This window comes from Cephus cinctus, unplaced genomic scaffold (assembly GCF_000341935.2).
Source record: "Cephus cinctus unplaced genomic scaffold, Ccin1 Ccin1_scaffold0457, whole genome shotgun sequence".
In the NCBI taxonomy this organism is placed as follows: domain Eukaryota; kingdom Metazoa; phylum Arthropoda; class Insecta; order Hymenoptera; family Cephidae; genus Cephus; species Cephus cinctus.
Window position 1 is genome coordinate 578,134 of NW_014333134.1, and position 26,502 is coordinate 604,635.

At 35.9% G+C, this 26,502-nt stretch overlaps 2 protein-coding genes and 1 long non-coding RNA gene across 7 annotated transcripts; 1 reads left to right on the top strand and 2 right to left on the bottom strand.

Moving 5' to 3' along the window:
• Positions 1–513: 513 nt before the first annotated feature.
• Positions 514–11,311, bottom strand: LOC107267859. Its single transcript, XM_015740016.2, has 3 exons — positions 10,848–11,311; positions 2,661–3,001; positions 514–2,587 (listed from the first exon to the last, which is right to left on the bottom strand). Exons 1-3 carry the CDS (start codon positions 10,928–10,930, stop codon positions 2,298–2,300), a joined length of 714 nt encoding a protein of 237 aa, XP_015595502.1. The 5' UTR covers positions 10,931–11,311; the 3' UTR covers positions 514–2,297.
• A 6,129-nt stretch (positions 11,312–17,440) lies between these two features.
• Positions 17,441–22,907, bottom strand: LOC107267881 (peptide methionine sulfoxide reductase). Of its 5 annotated transcripts, XM_015740064.2 has the most exons (7): positions 22,171–22,907; positions 21,623–21,817; positions 21,269–21,429; positions 21,010–21,130; positions 20,328–20,330; positions 19,975–20,111; positions 17,441–18,461 (listed from the first exon to the last, which is right to left on the bottom strand). In XM_015740064.2, the coding sequence occupies exons 3-7, from the start codon at positions 21,424–21,426 to the stop codon at positions 18,224–18,226; spliced, it is 657 nt and encodes a 218-aa protein (XP_015595550.1). In that variant the 5' UTR covers positions 21,427–21,429; positions 21,623–21,817; positions 22,171–22,907; the 3' UTR covers positions 17,441–18,223. The 5 variants fall into 5 exon arrangements, with proteins under 5 accessions (XP_015595550.1, XP_015595548.1, XP_015595546.1 ...); XM_015740062.2 differs by lacking the exon at positions 21,623–21,817 and having other exon boundaries at positions 21,281–21,429; XM_015740060.2 differs by lacking the exon at positions 21,623–21,817.
• LOC107267884 lies at positions 22,668–23,263 on the top strand. Its single transcript, XR_001537706.2, has 2 exons — positions 22,668–22,804; positions 22,901–23,263. It is a non-coding gene; the product is annotated as an uncharacterized LOC107267884 (long non-coding RNA).
• Positions 23,264–26,502: the final 3,239 nt, after the last annotated feature.

Genomic DNA, 26,502 nt, shown 5'->3' on the forward strand with positions numbered 1-26,502 from the left:
TCCAAACACTTAATTTATTAATATTTCAATTGGAGCATCATTTATTTTCTGTATTATACAATTTTAGTTGTTTTTATTTACTCCATATACTTCGCGAGATTTTGAGTTTTTCTTAATTTCATATTTTAAATAAATTTCGAAGTTAAGTCAAGAATCAGTAATGTTTAGTAACATTTGGAAAGCTGTATTCAATGTTGCGAATTTTCAATATTTCTGTGCAACTGATTTTTTTCTTCTTCTCACGGGTTATTCGCTATTTGTTTTCAATATGTCTGTGGTCGCAACGTGACCTGATTAAAGAAAAAAAATATATGCCGGTCATGAACCCGGTACTTCATGGCTGCGAAGACCCACGTGTCCGCACAGGTCAGTGCGTTTTCCATGTAAATACTCGTTTCCTACTTGTACTCATGTTCATCTTCCCGGTTTGTCACTCACGGGCTCTCAGGAAGAAGAAACGCTTGCTGATTTATGTATTTATTCTATGGACATAATGTAATAAAATGTACATAGTGAAATATAATCATGTATTTATTCAATCCTAAGGCAATAATAAAACCACTACGCATAGTGAGCGATTCAATATAAAAAAAAAAAGTAATGACCAATTCTCGAAACCGGAGCATCATGCACGTGTGCTGTTCAGTCACTATGGTAAAAAAAGTCGGGAAACATATTTCCGTTATTACCCACGTTGTCGACACCAAAATACGCACAAAGTGCCACCCGCTATACATTCATGCGTCTCACGGAGCTCACAAAATCATGAGTAATATTGCTATATATGTATACTCAGCCAATCAAAACCGCATATATGCAAAAACGTGAGACTGGTTCGAGGGTCCACCGCTCAGGTGGCGCGTCGACGCCAAAATAAAACTTGAGCCATGAAAATTGGCTCATTGGCAATCTCCCTACTCATCTTACTTATAATTTCTTTTCTGAATATTAAAAAATAAAAGAAATTAGGATTCAGATAAAGAACGAATCTCCAGTCGATTTAAAATACTGATAAAATAAATCGTATCAGCTTAGGATATAAGATAAATTATGGAAAAAGGAGAAAATCTGAATAATAGTATAATTTAGCTGAAGACCAAAACATATTTTCGAGGTAGAATTTTTATAGTGGAAAGTTCTATTAGTGGAGAATTTAAATCAGGAAGAGAAAATGAGAGTGAGCGGGAGGACCAAATGAGGAACAGAAGAGAAATCATTTAGCAAAGTAATTAGGAAGTAAAAGGAGATTTTAGTGACTTGTTTCTTTTACTTATTTTCTTTTCTTTAGAGAAACAATAGTAATATTACCTGGCTACAGTATACGCACTTAACACAGATTAATCTACGGTTGAAACAGAGCAAAGACATTCGACAATTTATTCGACACAGAGTACTGAGTTATTGCTTGCATTTTGGTAAAAAAAACGTAAAGTACAATTATCATGTGAGACTAAAAGTCAAGTACACGTAACAAATGTATTCAAGGCACTTTTCTATATATTCTTGATATCATGTTTGAAGATTTCAAATTTTACAATGCAATTGTCCTTACGCGATCTATCGTTGACCTTAAATTCTAATGAAAACTGGAATTCCTTTTTAATTCAAATTAAACTTGAATCACAGATTTGTTCACAAGTATACGTTTAATCAGTAACGCGTGATCAGTTTGTATTAACAATTTGAAATTTGCGATAATTAAAATATTTGACGTGTGTTCTAGAGCAAATAATACTTTGTAGTATTTTTTTTTTAATTTATCTTTGAATTAAGTAGCGTCAATAAAGTTTACCCTGTTTTATCATACATTCGAGAATGCTCCAAATACAAGGACAATATAGGCGATTAAGTCAAAAAAGGTAATCATTTGCAAAAAATGAGAAAAAATTATACAGCGAGTTTCTATATATACATATATACTAATTAATCCTTCGAGACACTTTGAAGGGGCCGGCTCTAGGTTAAGATCCTTAAAACGAATCATCAGTCTTTGAGTAATTTTGATTGTCGTCATCCCCAGACTTACATGCACGTATAAGTCTTGGGATAAGACCATTTTCCGTTAACGGTAGTTTCAAAAACGATAAGACAATCCTCGTCGATCCTAAAGATCTGAGGATCGAGGAAGATTTAACCACTTGAAAACATATAGTTATTCTACGTTGAGGATCCAACAGAGCCAATGATCTCAGAAATATAAAAACTTCAGAATCAAAAGTTATCAAAGGCACTATACATATATATCCTCAACAAAATAAATATCAATTCTTCACGCATCTTATCAAAATCTAATAAATTTAAACGATCCTATAAAGATCACCAGAATGACGCCTCTGGAGTGCACGGCCGTGACCTCTATAGGACATTTCAAAGAATGGATTACTCAAGTCATTGAGTCTCTTCTCCAGCCTGAGATGATTCAAAAATCTATCTTTCTTCGAACGACTGAAGTATCCCCTGCCTACGGTTAAACGAAAAGCTACTTGTTCCGCTGGTGTTATTGTAAATGCCTCGTCGGACTGTCGCTCGTCGCAATTATCCTCAGGATAGAATTCGTGGAGTCTGAAATCTCCATCAGAATCCGAATCTGCAAAGTACAATAAAACAAAATGAGTGCCAAATTGTATTATCAAAATAATTTTCAGCTAAAAAACAATTACCAAGATCAGAGCTCGAGTCCGAAGAGCATCCGGAAGAGGAAGTAATGTCCCAAGCATGAATCCTTTGCCTCCTAGGAGGACTGAAAGTCGTCGCAAAACCATTTCCATGCAAACTGACGCAATTCTCAGCTCTATTCGCTATCAAAGCCGTATCAAAACTCGAAGGGCGTCGTCTGTGCTTCGTCTGAACGGCGCGTCTGTTGCGATTTTCCTGATGAGCTGAATTATTGTTCTCAGGTTTGGATAACGAGCTGGTCTTCGTCATGACAGGTCTAGACGATGACAACGGTGCGCTCAAGGATGCTGGTGACAGGTCAGAGTTCTTCTTGCCTTCGACGCAGCTGGAAATTGAAAAAAAAAATTTTTTTTTAAATCGTCACAGTGAAAAATCGAAACATGAAATTGCGTTAATAATTCCATACACTGCTTCGACTTGTTGAATAGTGTTAATGGAATGACGTTAATTAATCTCTGACGCAATACATGGAGGAAGGCATGGAGCTACTTGCGTACCAGTCTCTAGACGGATTTGTCAATAATATATACATATGTACAGATATATGCACGATATGAATACAACAAAGCGACTATGCTAATTAGCCATAAGATAATATCGCTAATTAATGATTTCGTTGGCCTTACACGTAGCCCAGTATAGGAGACAGGCGCTAAAATAACTAACCCACTTGGGTCTACCCAACAAATAGTACCAGTAGTAACGCTTGCCAGGGGTCTTTCTACCGTGTTAATTACATAACGCCAAGTCCCCTGGAATCCTACCCGAAATACACGTTAAAGCCTGATACTCACAGACCGTAGACAATGCTTAAAAAATAATTGCATGCTCGATTAACGTCATTGCACGGTCAATTAATCCTTGCACTTCCGTCCTTTTCCCATAACATCCTGTTGTTTTTTCATTAAATACTTGAAAAACGTTTCCTTGATCATTCCCCCAAAAAAAAAACTTTTTTTTTTTTTTTATTATCAACAATTACCATCCAGTGCTTTGTACGGATCTAATGAAAAATTAAATAATTTAAGAGACAATTGTAACGGACTCTATTAATATATCCTTCATGGTAAATATTACAAAGACATGACAATGACGAGAGGTAAGAAAAGAAAAATAAAATAAAAAGTATATCTAATATTTCCATGCATTCATAGGTTCTTAGCCTTTCAAAGATCCACAGGACCTAACGAGGTCTGATAGGCCAAGAGGGGGTTCGAAAAGACTGATAACTGCCAGGCTTAATTGCCAACGTGAATTAAATCATGCCAGCCAACAGTCAAGTGGTACGTTTGACCTGTCAATTCCAACCTCTGATACAGTAACTGGACAGGGTCACTCTTGAGAATGTGTCTGACACTTCAGACCCTCGTTACAGTCAAGTACCAATCACAGAAATAGTTGTCGGTAAAGATTGATATCCTGGAGTCAGTCGATAATTACATATACATATATATATATATATATATATATTTTAATGATATAAAACATATATATATATATATATATATATAACTTTTAAAACGTAACCATATTTTAAACCTTGTTACGCCCATTGATCCTACGACCTCGTAACGTTACTACGTCCACCGCACTGAGGTCTGGACCTTGCAGTGGCCTCAGACATGTCCAAAACAGTCATCTTAGTGCTCTGTCGAGTTATCCATACGGATAGGGAATACCGCTGAGTTCTTATCGATCTGAATGAGTCTATTTCAGGAAGATGCTGGGCACCATTCCGGACCATCTCCCCGATGCCCTCAATCTTCATAATAAATCAGCATCGCGACGTTCTGATAACACCCATCTTTTTTGTATTACTCTAAATTCTCATATTCATTTTACACGTGCGAACAATCGCATATCAAGCATAGATATTAAATTGAGATAAATTCTCTAGAGGATCCTTGCGTAATATTTTCATACCACTCTTACACGTGTTATCTAAATGATACAGCAGGGTCTGACTACGAGGATACCTTTGGAACAAGCATATACATATATACACAATGTATATTGTTATACCTTTTGATTTACCTGAAAGTACCACTCTTTTAATTCGCGCTTTTGATATCTCTCGCTCAATTGTCGCGCTCATACATTGAGCTTTATGTAATACCAAAAAATTCCACCATCTGTCTCATTACGAATTTACGCAACTTATCAAGACCCTATTAATTGCCATTGTCAATCAGCCACTGAGCAATTAAAAAAATTAAATAATCACGCACGAGTACCCGTCTCGTGCTGCATATATGTATACGCATGTGTATATTTGTTGCTGGGATACTTTGGGGACGATTTCATTTACGAAGTCGCTATTTTTGAGGACAAGTGGCTGTCTTGGGGACCCTCCTCAAAGAACTTTCAGCGTAATGACTGTTTTGAGGACCATGAAGCCTCATGGTTTCTCACCAAATTTTTAAATATTTTTTCAACGTTAAGCATCCAGTATTTGTGATGGGCTTGGAAATGTTTGGTTAGGTTAGGTTAGGTCAGAACTCCAATGCCGTGATGTCCTAAGGTAGTAGTTTTAAAAAAAATATTAACTTGCTACTGTAAACGCTCCTTGATTTTTCGTGTCCCCAAAGTATCTCTTTGAATCATCTCGTTGATAAAAGTGCTGCTACATGATTTTTCATAACGTGACAATGACGAGAGTAAAAATTCCCACTACCATTCCCAGACATTAGGTTATCGAGCAAAAGATAACAATCGGCATACAAGTGCACGCGTACGCGAAATTTTTCAAAAACGAATCTGTATTTCATGAATATGACGTCAGAACGTCATTTATATCGTCGATACGTAATTGTAAGGGCACATACAATACGCGTGACGCAACGCGTCTCTTATCTGACTTGGAATTCACACGACTGCCTGATTTCCAAGTAAGTCGACTTTGCGTACGCGAATGCAAATGAATATCTTATTGTTAGTCACTATAGATTCATATATATGTATTGTAACGTGGCGTTACAGAGCTGGAGGGGATACCACCTAGGAATGACCGAAAAATAAATAAATAGGACTTATCAGGTCGGACAGTGGGTTCAGTAGCACAGTGGTAAGTGCTCGACTTGGCAGTCCGAAGGTATCGGGTTCGAATCCCGATCAGAACTCCTAATTTTTCGGAAATTCCTAGCCCTCTAGTGCTCCCTGGCGGCTCTATGGATCAAAAATTAATTATAGCGGGGACGAGCCGAGCCGGGCACCCCGTTATAAATGGCGCCCAACGTGGGGCCTCCGATCGAGGCCCAGGTACCGACTTGGCGATGAGGTGACCAGCACGGCCTCTCCGGAGTGTGTGGATAGAGTTAGGAGCGGCCGTTGGGTAGGCAGATAGCGTTGAGGTTGAGGCTTCCCTCCGTATCTGGTCCCTCGCCCTACTTGCAACCGCCGCCGCTTGAAGACCACGCCGGAGGGCACCGACTGGAGCATCGCCTGGGCTTACTGCCTACGCGTCGTATCAGAAGGTATATTCTGAAAATACGCGTGGGGAAAAAAAAATTTAATCCGATTACAAATATCAAACTGAAAGCAATGGTTAAATTACCTAACGAGCGTGACAGTGTAAAAATTTAAAGCCTGTTTGGTATATCGTTAGATTATAACGATTCCTGAAAATTGTCCAATATATTTTTCGAAAATGCTTGTTTCTTTTTTTACTCCAAAGCTCAAATTACTCGGGCGACGTGTACAAAGCTATTTGCCCCAAAAGTCTTGGATTTGTTTTGAAACGAGGAAGACGTCGGGGCGCGACTTACGGAATAGAGAAAAATAGAGGGAAGGAGGAAAAGTGAAAAAAGAAAAGATAAACAACGCAACGAGAAACAAAAAGAGAAACGGACAAGAAAGCCATTGGCAAAAGTCCGATTTATTTTATTTCTGATAGAAACAAATTCAGCGCCTATTGTGATTCTCTATTCCCAGTGCACGCGCACTCAAAAGTTCCAATAAATAACACGTGGCCAAGACGCTCGGAGGCGACTATCTTACCTTGTCGCAACTTGTTCCGCCTTCTTGAATAATACATAAATCAATAGTGTGCATGTTTATATATATATATATATAACCGGCCAAGGGACTCTTGTTTTCGTTTCCAACACTAAATACATAGTTTCTTAGTGCACGAGCACTCGATATTCTCTCACACTGCTTCTCCTTACACCTATGATTCCTCGCGACTGCTACATTACGACGTTGCCTGTACGTTCTAAGAATTTTTAAAAAATTATCGTGTACCAATAAAAATATAATGCATTGATTCAAAATGCCAGACAAAAGTTTGAAGAATAAAATTATTGAAAAAAAAAAAATAATAATATTTTTAAGCATTACAAATACATTTGACGTGTTCACAAAAATCAACAATATATAACAAGGTCGATCTTAATGCCCAGTGGCATTGAACATACTGATTACAAATTAGTAGAAAGGCTCTTAATAGAGGCAGAGGGACGTATAAACGTTTATGGTACGTATGATGATTATTATCCCAATACGGAGATAACTGCACAAAATAAATCAATATTTTTTTCTCTTACGTAGCTTATTGCATATATTTACATGAATAATGAATGACGCATCGATTAATCGCGTGCAGAAGTATTTCCCTTTACCCTGGTATGCATTACGCTAACGATCCGAGCAAAACTTTTGGTTTGGATTATATCGGCATTTGTAATCCGAATCCGAGGTCCTTTCCCCATCACGATATTAATAGTGTAACAAGGACTTTGCGCAGTAGCTCGATGTTTATTTATATAGGCGAACGTATGATCGAATGTGTAATTATATGTGTGCATGACGTGAGAGGTTAGGTTAAGGTTGACGGCTTACGAATTCTATTGAAACAAAAATCAATAATTGCATTTATAATCGAGCAGTGGCTTACGTCTTATATCATTACGATAACTATCAGACACATGTATAATGGCAGTTACTATTTTACTGCAGTGTCAACAATATTATATTTATTAATTGTACTTATTATTGTCTTTCTTCATATGTTCGTATCCTAACGTATGCTGATAACTGAAGTGCTTACCTACGTTTATTATGACAGTGTTGATGACAGTTTAATCGAATTCAAAATAAGTGACGTCATTGTCATCGAGATATCGATTCAGCGTTAGATTCAGGAACCTTTAATATAAATATTTGTCAATCGTATACAAGGAACCGATAATAATAAGAAAAGGTATTAAGAACAAGATAAGCTTAATCTCTCGAAGGAATTACGAGAATTTCAAGAATAATAAAAATTCCGAATATTTCGAGGATAAAGTTATTACAGTTTCCTCACACGCACTGAATTCCGTTGAAATTTGTTATCCGCAAAAATGGCGTCATTTTTATCAGGAAATTGATTTTTTTTCTCGTCTAACGTTAACCCTTTTAGTGCCGGAGGCCGATATATCGGGGCCCGCACCTTGTAGCCGCTTTACCATTCGCGTTGCGAGAGATCTCCATCTCAAAATAAATTTATAATACGTTACAAATAGTCTAATTTCATTAGGAGAGAATTAAAATAAATAATTTTTTGATTTAATTTCCCCTTATATTCTATGCCAGTTGACGCTGAGACTGCTTATTTATCCGCGAGAGCGTTACGGTAGAAATTCGACACGGGCGGCCGGCGCGGCGTCGTGGGAAACTTATCGGAATTTTATTTTTTTATGTTTCTTGTGCAATACTACGTATTTTGTTAAAAAATATATTAGAAATTTAAAGTATATACTTTACAATAAACGGTCTATATAAAGTTATGATAAAAAGATGACTTTTTTCAGTGTGCAATTACGTTTTGAAACAGAGAACTCAATTTTTCTCTATTTTTTTTGATCACTTATACTTTTGTTATTTATGTAATTTTCAATGAATATAGAAAAATTAGCGCCACTGTTTTATTCTCTATTTTGTCCTTAATACGCTGCTTTTTGAATTATGTAAATGTTGCTTTTCGTTTGGTTTTTATGAGCCTTTTCCAAAATCCTAGTAAAATCGTAAAATTCGGCCGGTTATCTTCGCATAAGCACATGTTTTTCGCCCGGCACTAAGAGGCTGCTTTTTGAATTATGTAAATGTTGCTTTTCGTTTGGTTTTTATGAGCCTTTTCCAAAATCCTAGTAAAATCGTAAAATTCGGCCGGTTATCTTCGCATAAGCACATGTTTTTCGCCCGGCACTAAGAGGGTTAAACAAGTCGATAGAGTCCGATTTGAGTGGAAGACACGATCAATTTAAATATTTCGTCAATTTTATAATCGACTACGTACAAACAAATGTGAGTCGATATTTTAAATCGATTATCGATGATTATGGCTAGCGACCTTGACCTTGATTGGAGAAAGCCACGATAAAAGGAGCCAATGAGGTAAAGCAAGAAGCCAAGTCCAGTCAAGAGGAAATACTTGCGAGTCGTATGAACTTGAGAAGCTCCAGGTCTTTTTTTTCCGGAACGAATTTTAAGGTCGCTAAAAATACTGAGCACGACGTTACGTTACACAATACTTTAGTAACCAAGAGAGAAGTCTCCTTTGTATACGACGACGTCGTGGTCGGCTGAGCTACGAACGTCGCACGGTGTGGATTCACCGGACGATTGTCAACAGACTATGCTGTAGGTATTGTACAGGAGCGAAATTTAAATTTAGCGGGCTATTTCGGGTGGGCTCTAGCTATGTGATTTGGTTGGAGAAAACAAAATTTTGAGAATTTGGATAGTTGCAAAAAAAGGAAGCACGTTACAAAAAATATTTAGCATTTTGATTATGAGTACATATAATACATTCTACAGTGTTTATTATTTGATTCGATCTGCGTCATGAGGTTTGATCAATGAGATTTGATCGATAAACGTTGATATAACGACAGAAAAACAGAGAAAAAATGGCCGATAGTCTTAAGGGAGCGTCAAGCGTTCGAAAACGTCTGGAATGTTTGTTATCTCCAAAAATACGTAAAACACGTGACTCCTGTTTCCAAGGGACGAAGAAATACCTTAAGGAGGTAAACGGACGAAAACTGGGGTGAAGCTATTGCTGGGAAGAACATCGTGATAATAATAGAATCGAAATTAGGGTTGTTACACAATCTCAACACGCGGGAGGTAATCCCCCGCGACAAATACTTTAACTAAATATTCTCTCCCGCGTCGCGAGATAATAAAAGAATTATAATACGTACTGTACCATTCCATATACCATATATAAAACACAGTATAGTATAATATTATCAATAATATTGTCCATTTCCGTCTTATCAATTCAGTGAACTATTTTAAGCATTCAATTCCACTAACAATTCTATTTCTATCCAGCCAGTTTAATTTTATCTGTAATCGCACTCCGATTGAATTACGTCAATTACAATTGTTTTCTAATGTTACCATTGCATAGAAAATAACATTTACATACAATGCAGATGAGCCATAAGTTCCAGACTGCAGTATATATAAGTAAAAGAGAGTAAATACTATAAATATTCCGTTAGGAATTTGACTTAGTAAAAATTTAGGGACCATTGGGAAGACCGTTATTTAAAATTTGAAAATCCTCAACGACGTCTGTTTATTAGTCTACCCGAACTTTTGAATCCCAAGCCATTGTTATGTCTATCAGGTACGCATGGCGACCTTCAAATTTGCCCAGACACGCGATGCACGCCACTCTAGGAATGCCGGATAAAAGTTTACGCAATCAATGCACTCGTCGGCTTTCCCCTAGGAATGTCAGCCGCGTGGAATTTAATAAACGTAAGGGAAGCTAAAATTGGTAATGCAGATTGACACTACTACGTTATATAAGTACTCGGTTAGCCATCAATGGAATTCACGATGTGGATACTCGACTAGTCCTTCAATAAAGGTAAGAGTCACGTACAGAGTACTTAAAAGAATAATCCCTAGATACATTTGAAGCAGCGATTACAGTGAAAAACATTACCTGGGTACTTTCTAAATACTTTAAGAACACCCAATTGTCATAATGGATAAGAGAATTCCTGTCCTCGATGAGAAATTTCAAACAGTTTCAGAGACCTTGGACGCTCAGTCTAATCAAAAGGTAAGCAAGCTAACGAGACACAAGGAACAATTATTAAATGGTTAATATTATGTAATTATAACCTTCAACCTAACCTTACATTTTATATGATTAATGGAGCACGAACCTGTATTGCGGATCGAGAAGTCTTTGACAGTTCCAGGCGAATTGAATCGCCAAGGAGGCGAAAGTCGAGGAGACGATACCCATTGGCTCGTTTAGTATCGAGGAAAACGCCGATGTCGCCGTCGCAGATTCCGTGATACCTGGCGCAGCCAGATCCTTCCTTCGAGAAGAATCGTGCTTGCTAACTTTCACCTTTCTCTCTGTTTAATATTAAGTCACTTTAACGCTCGATATTCACGATAATCACGTTTTACTTCTCCCTCGCATATAGCGTCTACCGCAGACGTTAGAGAAGATGGCCGATATCTTCTTACGATAAGAGGAAGGGAAAAGGAAGAGAACGTTGATAAGTAACATGGATGAGTGAAGCTAAAGGGAAATACTCAACCACTGAGATGATAAAAGGTTAAACCAAGAACGAACGTTCACTGACGCGTGCTGCGCGTAGGAGTGTCTTTTTCGAATGATGGCTGCCTTGTATTTATAGCTGCTGCCACGTTATCCCCACCACGGTGTACAATCACCACGTGCCGAGCTACAGAAGTGACACACGCATTGTCTGAGGCGCATGAAAAATTTTCTGCAATACTTCACCCCGTTACATTCCAATGTTTATTATGAACCAACAATTTGCACAGCTGTTACGTCGAGTCAAATACTGGAGTGCAGATCAGGTTCTGGAATCCTTTGACAATTTGGCAATCTATAAGAAATTATTTGTCGTTAAAATCACTTCAAATTTATTTGCACTGTCAGCATACACTGACTACTAATTAGTATAGCTAATGACAATTAATATGTCAATGTTAAAATGGTGCATGTAGAATTCATAGAAATTTATCTGATGCATCCTATCATGACTCATATTTAATTACGTCACTAGGAGAGATATAGTGAATTTTTAGACAGCGTTAATTAGTCGATTCTTATTTAAGTTTTTCAGGATTTGGATTGTACTGTATCGATGATTTGTTTAATTTTTAAGAGAAATCTAATTGAGCGTGACTTTTATGAGATGATTATGACTTTGACGCGTTCGAAAAGATTGCTGCTTGATAATGCCGGTGCAAGTGTACTCGTGAATTAGCTGTAACCTTGTGAGATGCGTAATTATTTATATAAAATGATTCACACTGACAACTGAACAATCCAGTCATTGAGTTATCGATTAACAAGTATCTAAGAAACAATTTGGCCTTCGTTGAGAAATATTTTCTCGAGATAATAAAGTATCTTGACATTATTATTACTTTTTTAATTAATTATTCCAAAACTTCTTCAATATTGTTATACTTTGTTTAAATTATCGTCAGCCATGTTTATTGTATCTTCGATTTCTGAGTATATGTATCAATGTGAGCCGGTAATCATGAAAAATCTATTATCTTGTATTATGAATTACATTTGATAAGATATAATTAATGAAGTTGTTAATCATGACTGTGTATCATACCAATTAGTAATCAATACTCAGTACTAACTTTGAGTACTGACTACTTGTCTGTTGAGCTTAATCGTCAAGGCAGAATATTTATATTAATTACATATAAACCATAAGGGGGGAATTTAATTAACAGTCATATGTAACATATTTAGCGTTGACACTTAAATGTGAAAATTAGTGTGACAGATCAGTTGTTTAATTTGATTAAAAATTTATCCAACTTTAGATAAAAAAAAATATAAATTTTCCAACATTAGGTTATACTAACAGCCAATACAAATTATTGTATTCATTTCCCTAGAAACATCGTTACGACACTATTGTCTGTTTCTATCGCCAGCTGACTTCTTTGCCAGGCATCAAGGTATTTTGTTTAAACGAATGGAATATTTATATAATCTTAGAATCTCATGACCAAGATCAATTCGTAGTTAAAAGAGCGTGCTTGAAGTTTCCATTCGACCCGTATGATCCTTAGCAATGAGAACATAATGGGACTTTGAAAAACAAGTCTATTTCTATTTTCATTTGACTCCTTGGATTCTTTCAGTGCCTGTCTATTTATTTGTTATGTGACTACTTTGTGTCAAGTGCTATTATACTACTTGAATACCAATAAGTACGTTCATTGTTAACAATTTCAACAGCGTCGTCAATTGTGAAAATTTAAATATATGAGGATTCAAATACGTATATTCACGATTGACAGTAACACTTGAACCTTATCATGTTTCTATTGAATGATTATACAATAACAGATTCTTATCACGTAACAATAATCGTAAAATAATTAGATTGTCCATCGTCATCACGTGTTCATCATTGATAACGATATTCGTTGTCTCACTGTCTTTATATTTTGTAAAATCATTAAAAGCTTCGTCGCACCATGCAAAGTAGTCATAATGGAAACAAAATAAAAAATATATTAGCTCATAAAATAATATCACCTGCATATCCGAGGATTTAACATTGTCAAGCGGTGACTCACGTGTAGCGAGTCTCGCATCTACATCGAGGATCGAACATGGATGAATGTCAACTCCAGGACAGATCATGATTCTAACACGCAAACGTTAGACACGTAACCAGCAAATACTCGAAATTGTTCTAGCAGCCTGAGAAAACTTTTGGAAATTCACAAGAAAACAACGACCTCGATTGTGTCTGAATATTATGCAACGCGACAAGCTGGAGCAAGATCTGTCAACAAGGAACGAAATTCTGTGAGGTTATAAAGCAAAAAGAAGAACTGACGCACAAAAAGAAGAACAGATACTTCCTAGTTTCTCACGAAGGTCACTGTTGATTTTATACTCAAACTCTTTTCTTTTTGTATTAAATGTTCTTCCCGCCAATCAATGATGGTAATTCATACGTAACGATTCGCCAATTTCACGAAGTACTGCCTCGCCGGTTCTCGAGGTTCAATGTACGCTGGTGGTGTTATGTAAGATAACTTTTAGATAAAAACAGTTAAAATAACTCACAGCAATGTAACCGAGATCTAAATATGTATATGAACTGGACTTACGTCAATGTCCTGTAGAGACCAGGTTTCCGATCAGTTTAATTCGCTGTTTAAGACCCTACTGACGTCACCGGTTAATCCAATTTTTATTTATAACCCACTGCCAAGAAAGCACTCGCACTGTTGCGATTAAATACGCATAGACAGCCACGAATTAATTTATTTTATTACACGCCATTCACTCACACCGTACCGCACCATTGCTATTCAAAAAGTACAGCGTCTTCACGCGAGATCTCATTCGATTAATTGAATCGACGAATAAACTCGCAAAAACAACTTTCACGTTTTACACGAAATTTTTCAGGCCAAATATGAAAAAAACTAAACTCGTAATTACTCGCCCTTGATCCTTTCGAGAAATAACCTTCGAATGAAAATTCGTCTCGTCATCGCGTCTCATTAATTCGTTCATCCGTACCGAGTTCGACCGTTTGTATGCAAGATGGCGTTGTTACGATTGCGCCGGTTGCAATTCAAATTACAGACTGCGAGTTAAAAAGTAATAGTGAAACGATAAGTTACGTTTATATCTTTGTTATTATCTTGCATAGTGATATCAATCAGTTTTTTTAACCATATCGATCGAATCGGTAAGTACTTCACGCATTGTACAAATACAAAGTAAATATAACATTAATTATACTCATTGATACGAGTCCAGTGTCCGAATTTTCCAAAAGCATATTTTTATATGCATTGATAACCTATCGAACTCTTGTACTTTTATCAGAATGCAACCTACATTCTATTTAAGTGATACATCCGTATATAATTAGATCAGATTAGTCAACCATACTCGAAAGAAATGCATAATACAGACTAATTTCCCTGGTAGAACTGAATCATTGATTTTATAATTATTAAGTCCGATTTCACTTCTTTAAAAGACTACGAAGTTTACTCAACCCTTAACTACGCAGGTCTGACCTTAAAAACATACTTTACAAGACGAGGTTTGCGAGACCTCAATCTGTGGAACTGGATTGTGAGGCCATTAAAACGAATAGAATAGCTCAAATGTAGTTTTACATCGCTCTCCTCTTAATTTAAACAAATTCAATGACCAAGTATCAAGTAATAATTATCTAGTAGGTTTTTTTTTAATTCGTTGAACATTTACGTAGAGACATATTCGGCTGGGGGGCTAAATATAAAATTGGTGAGGTCTTTGAGACTGCACGTGTGTAGTTAAAAATGGTTAAATGGTTGAACAGAAGAAAATATTTATTTTAAGCAGTTATATAATTGTGCAACGTTCATTCAAAAGTTATTGTATGGCATGATAATTACAATTTTTTTTATCTATCGGTATACAAATTGAACGTGTATCTTAATCTTGATAAAAGACAAGCATAGCCTACAGAAAATTCCGACACAATCGATAAGGATTATGAAATTTGTGTTATCGCGTGAATTCAAGAATCTAAACATCAATCGTGTATACTTGTATTGATATTTTGTATATTTTGTATATCGTATTTCATACGATTTCTGCCACACCTAGAAAACTCTTAACTTCTTAGTGCAGATGTACTCGGAGTCAACATACTTACATATATACATATATTCTGACCAGGGACTCTCAACCGGCTACTTGGCAAGCAAAGCATGGCGTTGCGTTACGAAATTATCGAAGACGCCTGTACCTATTACTTATCTGTACATCTTTGTATGTACGTTGACCCAGATCGATTGGCTATATGTATATGTAGACAAGATTTTGGTTACACAATTTGAAAAAGAGGAAACGATGAATTACTTGTAAAAACAAAATGTTAATTTCCGATCAATGAAACCTAATTGAGTGTAAATATCGAATTGAATTTTATTCGTTAAAAATTCATAACGGTTCCATAAGGAATTATATTCATATTCATGGATATGATTCGATTTGAAAAATTTTTAATAATCTTATTTCAACCGTATAACAACATTGTTTAATTTTTAAAGACGGTTTTTGTGGGAGGATTGAGCATTTTAAGTACTATACGGTTTTTTTGCGTGCATCTTTTTTTACTGTGTTGGCCTATGGCATAGGATTAAATGATGTTTTTGCTTGGGCGAGAATCATGTTGCCAAAATAGATTGGTTGAATTCACGACATGCCATTCGGCATTGCCAAAGAACGTATGTTCAGAAACTTGGCCGAGTTCGCCGTTTCGAGGGCTGCGAATCTGTGCCAAAACAAATAATACACTGTTTTATTATAATCTTTTACTAAAAAATGTATATGTGAGGAATATTTTCTGTCGCTTTTCTATTCTGCTGATATTTGTGAATCTGTTGAATTTCACAGTTATGGTTACTACCGGCATAGCAGATATTGACAGATGTCAAATGAATAGAATTGTATGGTTGCAGGCAGTTTGTTACGTTAGTGGTGGTCAATATCAGGGTATGAAGATTAATGATTTAATTCATTTGGCCGATTATGCGAAAATGACAAAGTTAAACGTGCACAGAATTAGAGCTACGGATAATAAAGATATGGGTGATATTTTGAGAGACGAAGAGCAATGCCAAGGTATCAAGATAATGTATTTCTTGAAATTTGCAACAATTTTAGACAAATTTATTATATATAATATATTCTAAAACCATCTTCATACTTTTTTCTATTATTTTTTTGTGATTGACTACTTACTGCTAGCCATATAGTCTTGCAACGACTGAGCATAATTCATCAGAGTTAACGAAGTAGATATGATTACTCCCAGGTGGCGGCACTGTCAATGACATGACGTCAGTATTTGTCATCGACAGTATTTGTTAGCTGAAGGTAAATAGATTAGGCATCTCAAATCATATTACCGACGCTCACAAACGACTGCGGACAGTTCTAAATAATTTCTTCAACTTACAGATGGTAGCATAGCAACAGGTATGGTCACCAAACTTTCTTATTCATTTATTTGTAGCCATCGACTAAAGCCCTTCACACACAAGATAACGTAACGACGTAAGATTTAAGCGTAAGGAAACCAACCAATCAGAAGCTAATACTGCCCCATTCACTAGATTCTGATTGGTTGGTTTTCTTACGCTTACGTCTTACGTTGTTACGTTATTTTGTGTGCGACAGGCTTAATTACGCATTGATTAAGCTCTTATTGAGCATAATTAATAAAAAATAAAAGTTTCTGCACCTAGCTTCAATGTGAAATTTTATTAGCTTTTTTCGAAAAAGTGATTGACGGTCACATTTTTTAATTAGCTAATTACCACCAAAAGGTCATCAATTTACTAAAACGAGCAAAAATTTTATAAATCAACTTATTGATAACTTCAGATAGGTATCCGATATCAATATGTCAACGTGGATTGTGGATAAATATAGGATACATTTATATTTATATTCAGTCAACGGTGGTATACGATTTCCATGATAAAATCTATGTTGTAACAATATAAACGATGGAACAGTTTAAGAGATAGCAGCATATTTGTATCCGAATGAAGTTCGATAGGAATAGATTGAAGACACGACGTGTTATCAGAAATTCGACAATACAAATATTCTGAGAAAATCCAAAAAAAATTCCCCAAATAGAATAATGTATTAAAAAAAATCTAAATTACCCACTGAAACAAAGAGTTTGCAAATACAACACAAGAATTACAAGATACTGGAAAATACAGTTTAATTCATAATCGTGTAGATACAATAAGATTCCCTGCTTTATATAAAATTAAAAAGCAAGGAATAACAAGATACTTGTACTCTAAAGAAAAAAAATGAATTCGCTATTAATTGAAACCTTACAAATAACATTTACGTTTTCTAAAATACTATTTGATTAATTACCTAACCTCACCTCAACGAGCATATCTCTTATAGCCTCAAAAAACAATGGCCGCGGTTCTTCAATGGCGTTTTCGTTTGACACAATTTTTCTTCACCGTGTCTAATATAACACCGTGTCGATACAAGTCTATCTTCACGTGTATACATGATAACTGTAGAAAAAATCTGTTAATCGAAAACGCTGGAAAATTCGTGAGAACAAATCAACACAAAAAGAAATAAGTATGTGAAAGCGCGTGTCGTACGATTTTCACAGCCTTTATCAACGCCACCAACGCCACATGCGGCCGTATCTCGTACTATCCTTACGCACACCAGAAAATTCACTAAGATCAAGCGGCAATCGACAAACAATACGTTGCATTTACGTTATTGCGCCATATTATAGCATACGCCAATATTAACACGTACGAATAGAAAATCGTAATAGTCCGTGCACGACATTGTACATACATTTTGTTTGTATTTTAATATACTTTATACCGTATATCAAATATGAAATCGGAATAGATCAGGCCCTGATTTCCAACGCGGGAAATCATTCCAGTTGTAGCCTACGTCTAATGATCTAATTTTTGGTCCCAAATCATTCTGCTAGCAGTACAACCCGTTTCCTTGATTCTCAATTACGTACTTCCGTACGTACTGTGCAGCTTTTTCGTTCAACCCAAGACTATCTAATTCACGTTCGAATTGTTCACTGGTGCCAGCACCAGCAAGGTAGCCATTTAATTTGGCAGCTAAGGAAGAACTTCTCAAAATCTCCTTATCCGTCAGTCCAAGAGTCTCGATGAGCCACGGATGCGACTGAAGTCTGTACTTTTGATGATAACTGTAATAATAAAAATAAAAATAAACAATTACCATATAACCTCACGCTTACTATCTTTTAATTAAATTTATAAAATTCCAACATTCCCCACTGACTCTGATGATTGCATGGCCTGTATATGACGTCAATTAAATAATCACATTTGTCATTCTTATTATATCACACTGCAGTTAGGAAGTGAATAAATCACTGAACGGGAACGATAATGAAAATGATAGAAACGTCCTGTCGCTCTTACGTTTCCAGATAACCGTCCATGCATCCTCTGCTCGATTGATTGTTTATCTTATATAAAAAGTAACATTGTTGTTCTTCAGCGATCATTTTAATTAAAATAATTAACAACGGACGTTGTAATAAAAATAATTCACTGTCTACTGATAAGGTACCACAATAACATTCACAGATAATATTTTGGCGCGATGCTCACGTCTGTTTGACAGATTTGACAAATTTTTAATGCAATACTGTATTTTTTTTTATATATAACGGAAAATCAAAATTTCAAATGACTCATAAATCTCGGACACAAAATTCAAGTAAGCTGCACGTGTGTTTAAGAGTTTTTGATTAATGAGGTTATGAGGACACGTTATTGACCTTATTTAATAAAGTGCATCCGTGCTCTTGGTCGCTTCGTTTTAACGAGCCTCAATTTGTTCTATTTATTTGTTCTTGCTTTGACGCCGTGACTTCAGTCATTCGAAACGGTAAACTAATAATGAGACTTCTTTTGTCGAACAGTTCTCTCTCCTCTCCTCCTTTCATACTTCCTGCTGCTCCTGCATTATCTATCTCTATTGTCCTCTTTATCATTATTTTCATTCTTCTAGTCACCGTCTGTGCTTCAAGTACCAGTCATATGATTAAGGATACTGTGCGTTTCTGTATCTACGTCGTCGCATTGACCTCGAATCACCATGGAAAATTACTACGTAGATCAAGCGTACGCACGGACATATAAATATAAAATAAAATATAAACAAAAAAGAAGAATTGTATATTAAAAATTTTCAAATTACCTAGAGAACTTGTTTATTTTACATACTATTATTCTACTGCTTGATTATGAAACTGTTATCAGTAATTTTTAATATATTCTTTTTAACGATCAAACGACTAGTCTGGTAAGCTATTTTGAAATTGTAGAATCTCGAAGGCAAGCAGCTATTAATACATGGCGAAGCACGTGCTACGACACTTGTATCGTTGTCGATGGAAATAAACGAGATCAGAGTCTGATCTCGTGACGTATCAAGAGTGTCCACGTGAATTTATTGAATCAACGTTCAGAACACGAGCAATTAGAAAACCATGCATTATCGATGATTCACGTAAGCGTTAAGATTGTCATTGTTAGAAAAATTGAAAGAAAGTCGTGATAACGTGGACTTGTTATATAAACGACTGGACGTAGATACAGCGAAAAAGCATGAAAGGTCAAACAAAGACCAAGAGCAACGATGGCGTGAAAAGAGCGAAATGATGTCAAAAGACATTTTCTTTTACTGACTCTTCGGCTGGATAGAATTTCTTGAACGGCTGTATTTCCGTGACGAAGGTTTCACCACGTTCCCGTTGTTCATGATCGCGTGACTTCTCTGCCACGGCGCGTTGCTCCTCATCGTGGTAAAGAATCAAGGACATATACTGAAACATAAAATGAATGATAATTTTTGAAACTGTCTAAAATCATGAAAAGCCTAAAGTAACTAAGATAGACAATAAAAAGTATAAAATTCCTATCAATAATATCATTGATAAGCAGTGCTCGTTGGATATGATCAATCTCCTCAATTTGTCTGATACATATTAATGTGTGAAATGAAATACTGAAACTGACCGTGACAACCAGTAAAACAGTACCTTCTATGTTCCAGGTAATGACCAGCAATGACAAAATAATGGTACAACAAGCGATTAAAATTACTAGACACTAAATCAAGCGTCTATTTGCCTCTGGGAGGGATACGTAACATATTTAGATATTAAACAAAGTTTACGTCAAGCAGATACAATTTGGCCCAACGTATCTTATCAATGTAGCAAAAGTGTCTAGACGCAGAATGAACGAATGTCGGTATAGAACAACAGAAGAATCTTGATTATACCTCAAAAGTAAAATTCCATCCAAATAATCCATCGAGCGTTTAATTAATCAATGAATTCAAGAATAATAAAAATTGAGGTAAGCTCGCTCGCATGAAAGTTCAAAGTTTTCGACTTCAAATAATTTCTTGAAAAATTCCAACTCGACTAGCACATTGGCGGTATTCTCTTTTCCAGTAACCTTGACGAACGTGTCCAATGCTGAATTTCAATATCTGGCAAGATTTCGCAACGTTGTGACATAATCGGCTGGGAAAAATAAGGAAAAAGAAATTAGGCAGAATAAGTACACGCGGGAACAGCAGTATACATAGAAGTATTTCTATAAAGAGTAGGAGAAGAAGGAAGGATGCGTCTAAGACTCAATCTAAGATGGAGTAGGTCTACTAAACTAGCAGAATGACACGTGATGAAAGAAGAGAGAAAATGGTTCAGTCACCTGTCGCTTTATCCTTGTGGTGAGGCCGTATTCATGATTATTCCAAAAGAGGCCGAGCAGCTGCGAGTAGGAGATGACTTCAGGGTCATATTCAATGTCGATGACCTCAGTATGGTCCCCCCTGTTAAAGAAATAGAGAATCTTCAGTTCCAAGCTCAATAGACAAGTCATGGCATAACACGAGCAAAGCGTCAAGTCTCTTAAGCCTAATACACAACGTGCACTATATACAAAAATACAAGTATGCACATATAAATACATGTTTTTATACGTTGGAGAATCCTTGGTACCGCCAGAGTATCCAACGCAGGTCCTCAAGACACCTGTCGTGGAGCCAAACAAGGAATCGCCAGCCCAAAAGCAGCCCATGCCAAAAGTCGCACGCTTTCCCTTGGACTCCTCCAGTTGACCAGGCATGTTCTTGAGAAAGACAAAAAGTAAAAGATTACTAAGTAAAACAAGAATAATAATGTCAGTCAGCATGGTAAATGTCTGACGAACATGAAATTCTGAGACCGCGCTTATCGAATAGCGGCCATCTTTGTTTCTACCCACAATCCCGTCACCGTATGAATCAACGATAAGAAGAAAAAGTCATACGTCTTCGTTTTACCTCTTTCAAGTAATCTGTCGTGCAAGAAGGCAATGAGAACGGCGAGAGTAGCGCGACGTCAGGTCTCTGCGATCGATGGCACAGAAAGTGAAGCGACTGTCGCGTGGCGAGTAGCCGCACTTTTTAAATATATCAAGGCGCATCCCCACTCGGCCGACATAATTGAACTATCCACGAGCAGTCCGTCCCGCCGAACTGAGAATTCAGAAGTAGCTATAGCCCGGTAGACGTTCTTATCCAAAGTAAATATCACCGTGAAGATAGTGAGTGCAGATATTAATGAACGAAAAATATTTTCAATATTATTATCATTCGAAAAGTAGGATTAAAATTAATCAGTCAATAAAACATATCAATTTCAATTTCAAAAATACAATCGTATAAATTCACTTCGAACGATTACCCATGATGCAAAGCGTGACCAATGCTATAACATGACTAACGACTTCGAATATCCCATAAGGAAATTATCGACTGACGTGAAACGATCAATGACGATTTTTTCCAATAAAAAATATATCAAAATTAATAATTTTTTATTTACTTACCAATCGATTTCCCTTTTTTCTACAGTCCCGGTAACCCTTCTGATTCTCATGAAATTTTCCTCCAACGCTGTATCTCGATACTGGTAAAACTTTTTTGAAAATTCCCAGTTTCCCGCCAACAAATCTCGCTACAGATTGCGCCATCGCCTTGTCACTCTATCGAGAGATTTAATAAATACAACTGAACCGCTATTGCCTCAGAATGTGTAATTGGTCCCAGCGTTTAAATGACATCTCGATTTTCGATGTGACTGACGTAATTTTCCTTGGTCTACGACTCAGCATCCAAACGTAATAATACAATAACACAGAGTGAGGTTTTATCTCAGTCCACACTTTTTATCCGTACATCCTTCGCGTCTGACTGTCACGTTTTTTGAACCGATAACACTATCAAATGTCATCGAATGATGATGCATCAATATCTCTCTCTCTTTCTCTCTCTCTCTCTCTCCCTCTCCCTCTCTCTTACTCACACAATAGTACCACATACAAAAATAACTCAACAAGAGAGAACATCGGGCGATTGCTCAATCTCATTGTCATTGACCAACGGATTCCATGTCGTAAATTAACCAAGAGGGCCGATAGAAAATAAATTTGGAAAAAAGTTGACCCACTGGAAAAAAAATGAGTAAGCACAATTTTTCCTGATATTTATATCCACCAATTTAATAAATTATGTTAATCGACAAATTTCATTTTAATAAAAGTCTTTTTTTATTTTTAGCTACGTTCCTCCAACACTTATTCAGTTTCATTGTCGTCAATCGAATCAAAGCGAAGCGCGAGTTTGCACAGTAAAGGTTCTTGCACAACTGTCAAATGAACGTGTCAGCTGGATAAAGCTGCGCGCGAAAAAAGATTGTTGGATCAATGAAGAAGAAACGCTGCTGCTGCTTCTTAGTCACGAACGTCACTGGGTCAATGGCAAACTGTATATAGTATCAGCATACAGTAGCTGTATGTACTATAGCCTAGTTTTCCATATAAATAACGTGAAGACGCCAAGCGAATAAATCGTTACTCAATATAAAACCGACTGCGCTATACGTGAATCAATATAAAGTCTATTAAAATTGTCAAAAGTAAAGTTCATCTTTTTCTTTTACAGACCATATATATCCAGCGAAGAATTTATATTATTGATTTTGAAAAAGAATGCTAATTTTTGAAACACGATTAACCGGTTGTCCGGAATAAATCATATACATATGCTTGTAGAGCACGTGATAGACCACGATTTGATTATTATTTTGATTAGACGTAGACAGCTGCGAATTAAGAAGACACGTGCGACAGAAGTCCCTGTGAAGCAGCTTAGACATTTTTATTCTTTCAGTTGGCAGTGACTCGATCCTCAGTTTGGCAAACTGTCAAAAATGTATTTCACTTAGGACTTACGTGTCGCGATAGTTGTAATTTCGTTGTAATAAAAAAAAAAACCACACACTTTCAGTTCTAATCGAGATGCACCATACAGCGCGTTATTAATAATTGTGGTTAAACAAATTTTTGAAAATTAAAAGATAAGGATACACGTTTTTGAGACATGGGACGAGTCCTTTGGGTGATATTTGTTTTATAATATATTATGGAGTATGGATATATATATATGTGTATATATATTACATAATTATTTCATTTATAATAATTATTACTTAGTGTAGTCAGACTGTGTGAGTACACAGGTACGACGCAGCCTATTGAAAAAAAAAGAAAAAAAAAAAGAAAAAATGGAAATCAAAGGAGCTCAACGCGCAAAATCGCAAGCAGACGAACTCTTGTTTAAAGAAGAAATAGAAAAAAAGCTATCACGTTTATATTTAAGAAACAAGAATTCGTTTTTTTTTTCCCAAAAAACATCGATACGTATCACTCGTCGAAATATATCGATGTAATTCACATTTCACGTGGTGGAAACATCCCTTGTTTTCATTGAACGTCGAGGGGATGACTTTTTTTTTTACATTTCTCTTACAATTATTTTTTTTTGCAAAAAAAGCTTGCAAGACGCATCCACAACGAGATGCGAGGACTGTATTGTCAACAGGTAATACATATAGTAGTGCGTTGCGAATTTATGAAAATCCCCCAAAAAAATTCCACATCGCTGTCTCAAAAGTCACGTGAGACTTCCGGTGAGCGTTCGAGAGCCTTTTTATTGTCGATCATTAAATTCCTGACTCAAAATTACGTGCACATGTGAATCGGACTTAAACGTAAATAAGAAGGATTTTAAAGTAATTTTCGCAAATTTGATTTGACGAATTATCACGAATCTGAATATAGCCACGTCCCCGCATCTCTGATTAATTTTTCAATTAATTGATAGATGGTTTGATCGACACGCACTCATACGTATACTAGAATTCAAACGTACCACTCACAGGTACGCGCGCACACACTGTCGATCGTCAAAGGACGATGAAATTTTTTCTTAAAAAATAGAATATTGCGAAAATTATTAATTTTTCTTTCTCTCTTATCAACAGAGCCCCGTTACCCTAATTGCTTCGAATATAATTTGGCGATAATAATTAATCGATTAAAATGACACTTTATTATTCAAACGATTGAGAACGTTCGTGCTCCGAGTCCGTCGTCTCGTTACTAACACGGAAGAGAACTTTTCGAAAGTTTTTTTTTCAAAATTCCATCACGGTATCACGTTTCTCGCGGATTCTAATTTTTCAATACCACTTTCGAAGAGTCATCTCGCCTAAGTATGAACTATCGTTTATAAGGCCCCCTCTAATACAAAATATGCAAGAGCAATAAATATTTTTCGAAATTTAAATTTCCAAAAAAAAATATAGCAATTTCCAAGACAAATTTCTACAGCGCCAATCCACGAGCTCTACGTGTACACACGCGAATATTTATATAGATAACGATTAAAAAATTGCATAAATGATATAAAAGAAATAAACATTTTTCGTATAGCATGCACTCGACATTTTTTACATCAAAAAGTAAAAAAAAAAGTTCGAAAAATTATCATCGACAACTCGCTAATTATCTATTCGACATTATTGTATGTAATCAGTAATAATTCTATATCTGTCAAGTATTACTGAATACGCAATGACGTCAACGACGTCCCGGAGCAGCAACGAATATGTACGTTCTCGGAAAACTTTATAAATTTGGATATTTTCCTCATTAATTCTTTCCCCCCTAAGTCGAATGAACAATGCGCAGTCTCTCGCGTTAAAACTTTGAAATCTCTAATAGAAATATAATCGAATATCTCTTTTTGCGCGCAGTGCGACAATACTGCCTGTAACGCTATTAATTCTATATATATATATATATATATATTTCATACATATCAATATTTTTTACTTAAAAAAAAATACATTGCGCACGAAACGGCTAAGTCTATTGCGGAATGACTAAAAAAATAACGATCCGTCGCGTTAACGGTAGATCATTTAATTAACGCACTCGTTACAATTAAAATTCTATGATAACGGCAATTAACGCATCTGATTCGGACGCTGCTCGTTAACTATGACCAGACGTCTATAAATTTTCATCAATAAACATGATAAAATCAAACGACTCGTAGTTCCCTGGCAATCTTGTCTTGTTCTCTATTACGTCCGTTAGAACGCATGCAATAGAATTAACATGGGGGGAAAAAAAGGCGCGATTTTTTGAATTTTTCACTGGGCGCACACGTAACGCACCGCCATCATTGCGATTACAATGATTGCAACTGATTGACAATGATTAAACTTAACTCTAAGAGAAATATTATTAACAGTGCAATTTGTGATGTTCGCGTAGTAAATACCGAGTTTTATAGAAATAAATGAGGAATGATTTATATATACAAATATAAAGAGTCCCAAGAATAAATTGGGACGAAGAATTCACATTAATGATATCTATGTACGTTAAGTGAAATGAAAAACAAAATTTTGAAAAATCATTAAAATCTCAATGAACAGCTTTGATTTTTTCTATTTGCATACGTCCATTAACGATCATGCGTTTCGAATGTGCGATTATGTATGGCAAAGAACAATAGGGTACTAATCGTGTACAATTTTCGAAATAAAAAAAATCTATTGAACTAACGTACACGTAATTGAGGGCATTCGTGAATTTTTCGATTCCAAGCCCAAAATTTTATAAAGCTACTAAGCGAATGGTAAAAGGCGTCCGGAACGTATCCAAGTACGATAACACACGAGAAACAGACAAAAAGTATGATAAAAACGAGGGCGGGAAAGTCGAAGAATTTGAATAATTTAAATTGAGATTCCATTTCGTATTAGGAAAAAAAAAAAAAAAAAAAAAAAAAAAAAAAAAAAAAAAAAA

What these genes read in the sequence shown, in the direction of transcription:
- LOC107267881 (XM_015740060.2), bottom strand. Translation starts at nt 22,314, where the DNA reads ATGGCGCAATCTGTAGCGAGATTTGTTGGCGGGAAACTGGGAATTTTC. An exon ending in GAAAAAAGGGAAATCGATTG is followed by an intron (nt 21,430 to 22,170) that starts GTAAGTAAATAA and finishes GTCTTTCTCAAG; the next exon opens with AACATGCCTGGTCAACTGGA. An exon ending in TCTCCAACGTATAAAAACAT is followed by an intron (nt 21,131 to 21,268) that starts GTATTTATATGT and finishes TTTCTTTAACAG; the next exon opens with GGGGGACCATACTGAGGTCA.
- LOC107267859 (XM_015740016.2), bottom strand. Translation starts at nt 10,930, where the DNA reads ATGGGTATCGTCTCCTCGACTTTCGCCTCCTTGGCGATTCAATTCGCC. An exon ending in CTTCTCGATCCGCAATACAG is followed by an intron (nt 3,002 to 10,847) that starts GTTCGTGCTCCA and finishes TTCAATTTCCAG; the next exon opens with CTGCGTCGAAGGCAAGAAGA. An exon ending in GGACTCGAGCTCTGATCTTG is followed by an intron (nt 2,588 to 2,660) that starts GTAATTGTTTTT and finishes TGTACTTTGCAG; the next exon opens with ATTCGGATTCTGATGGAGAT.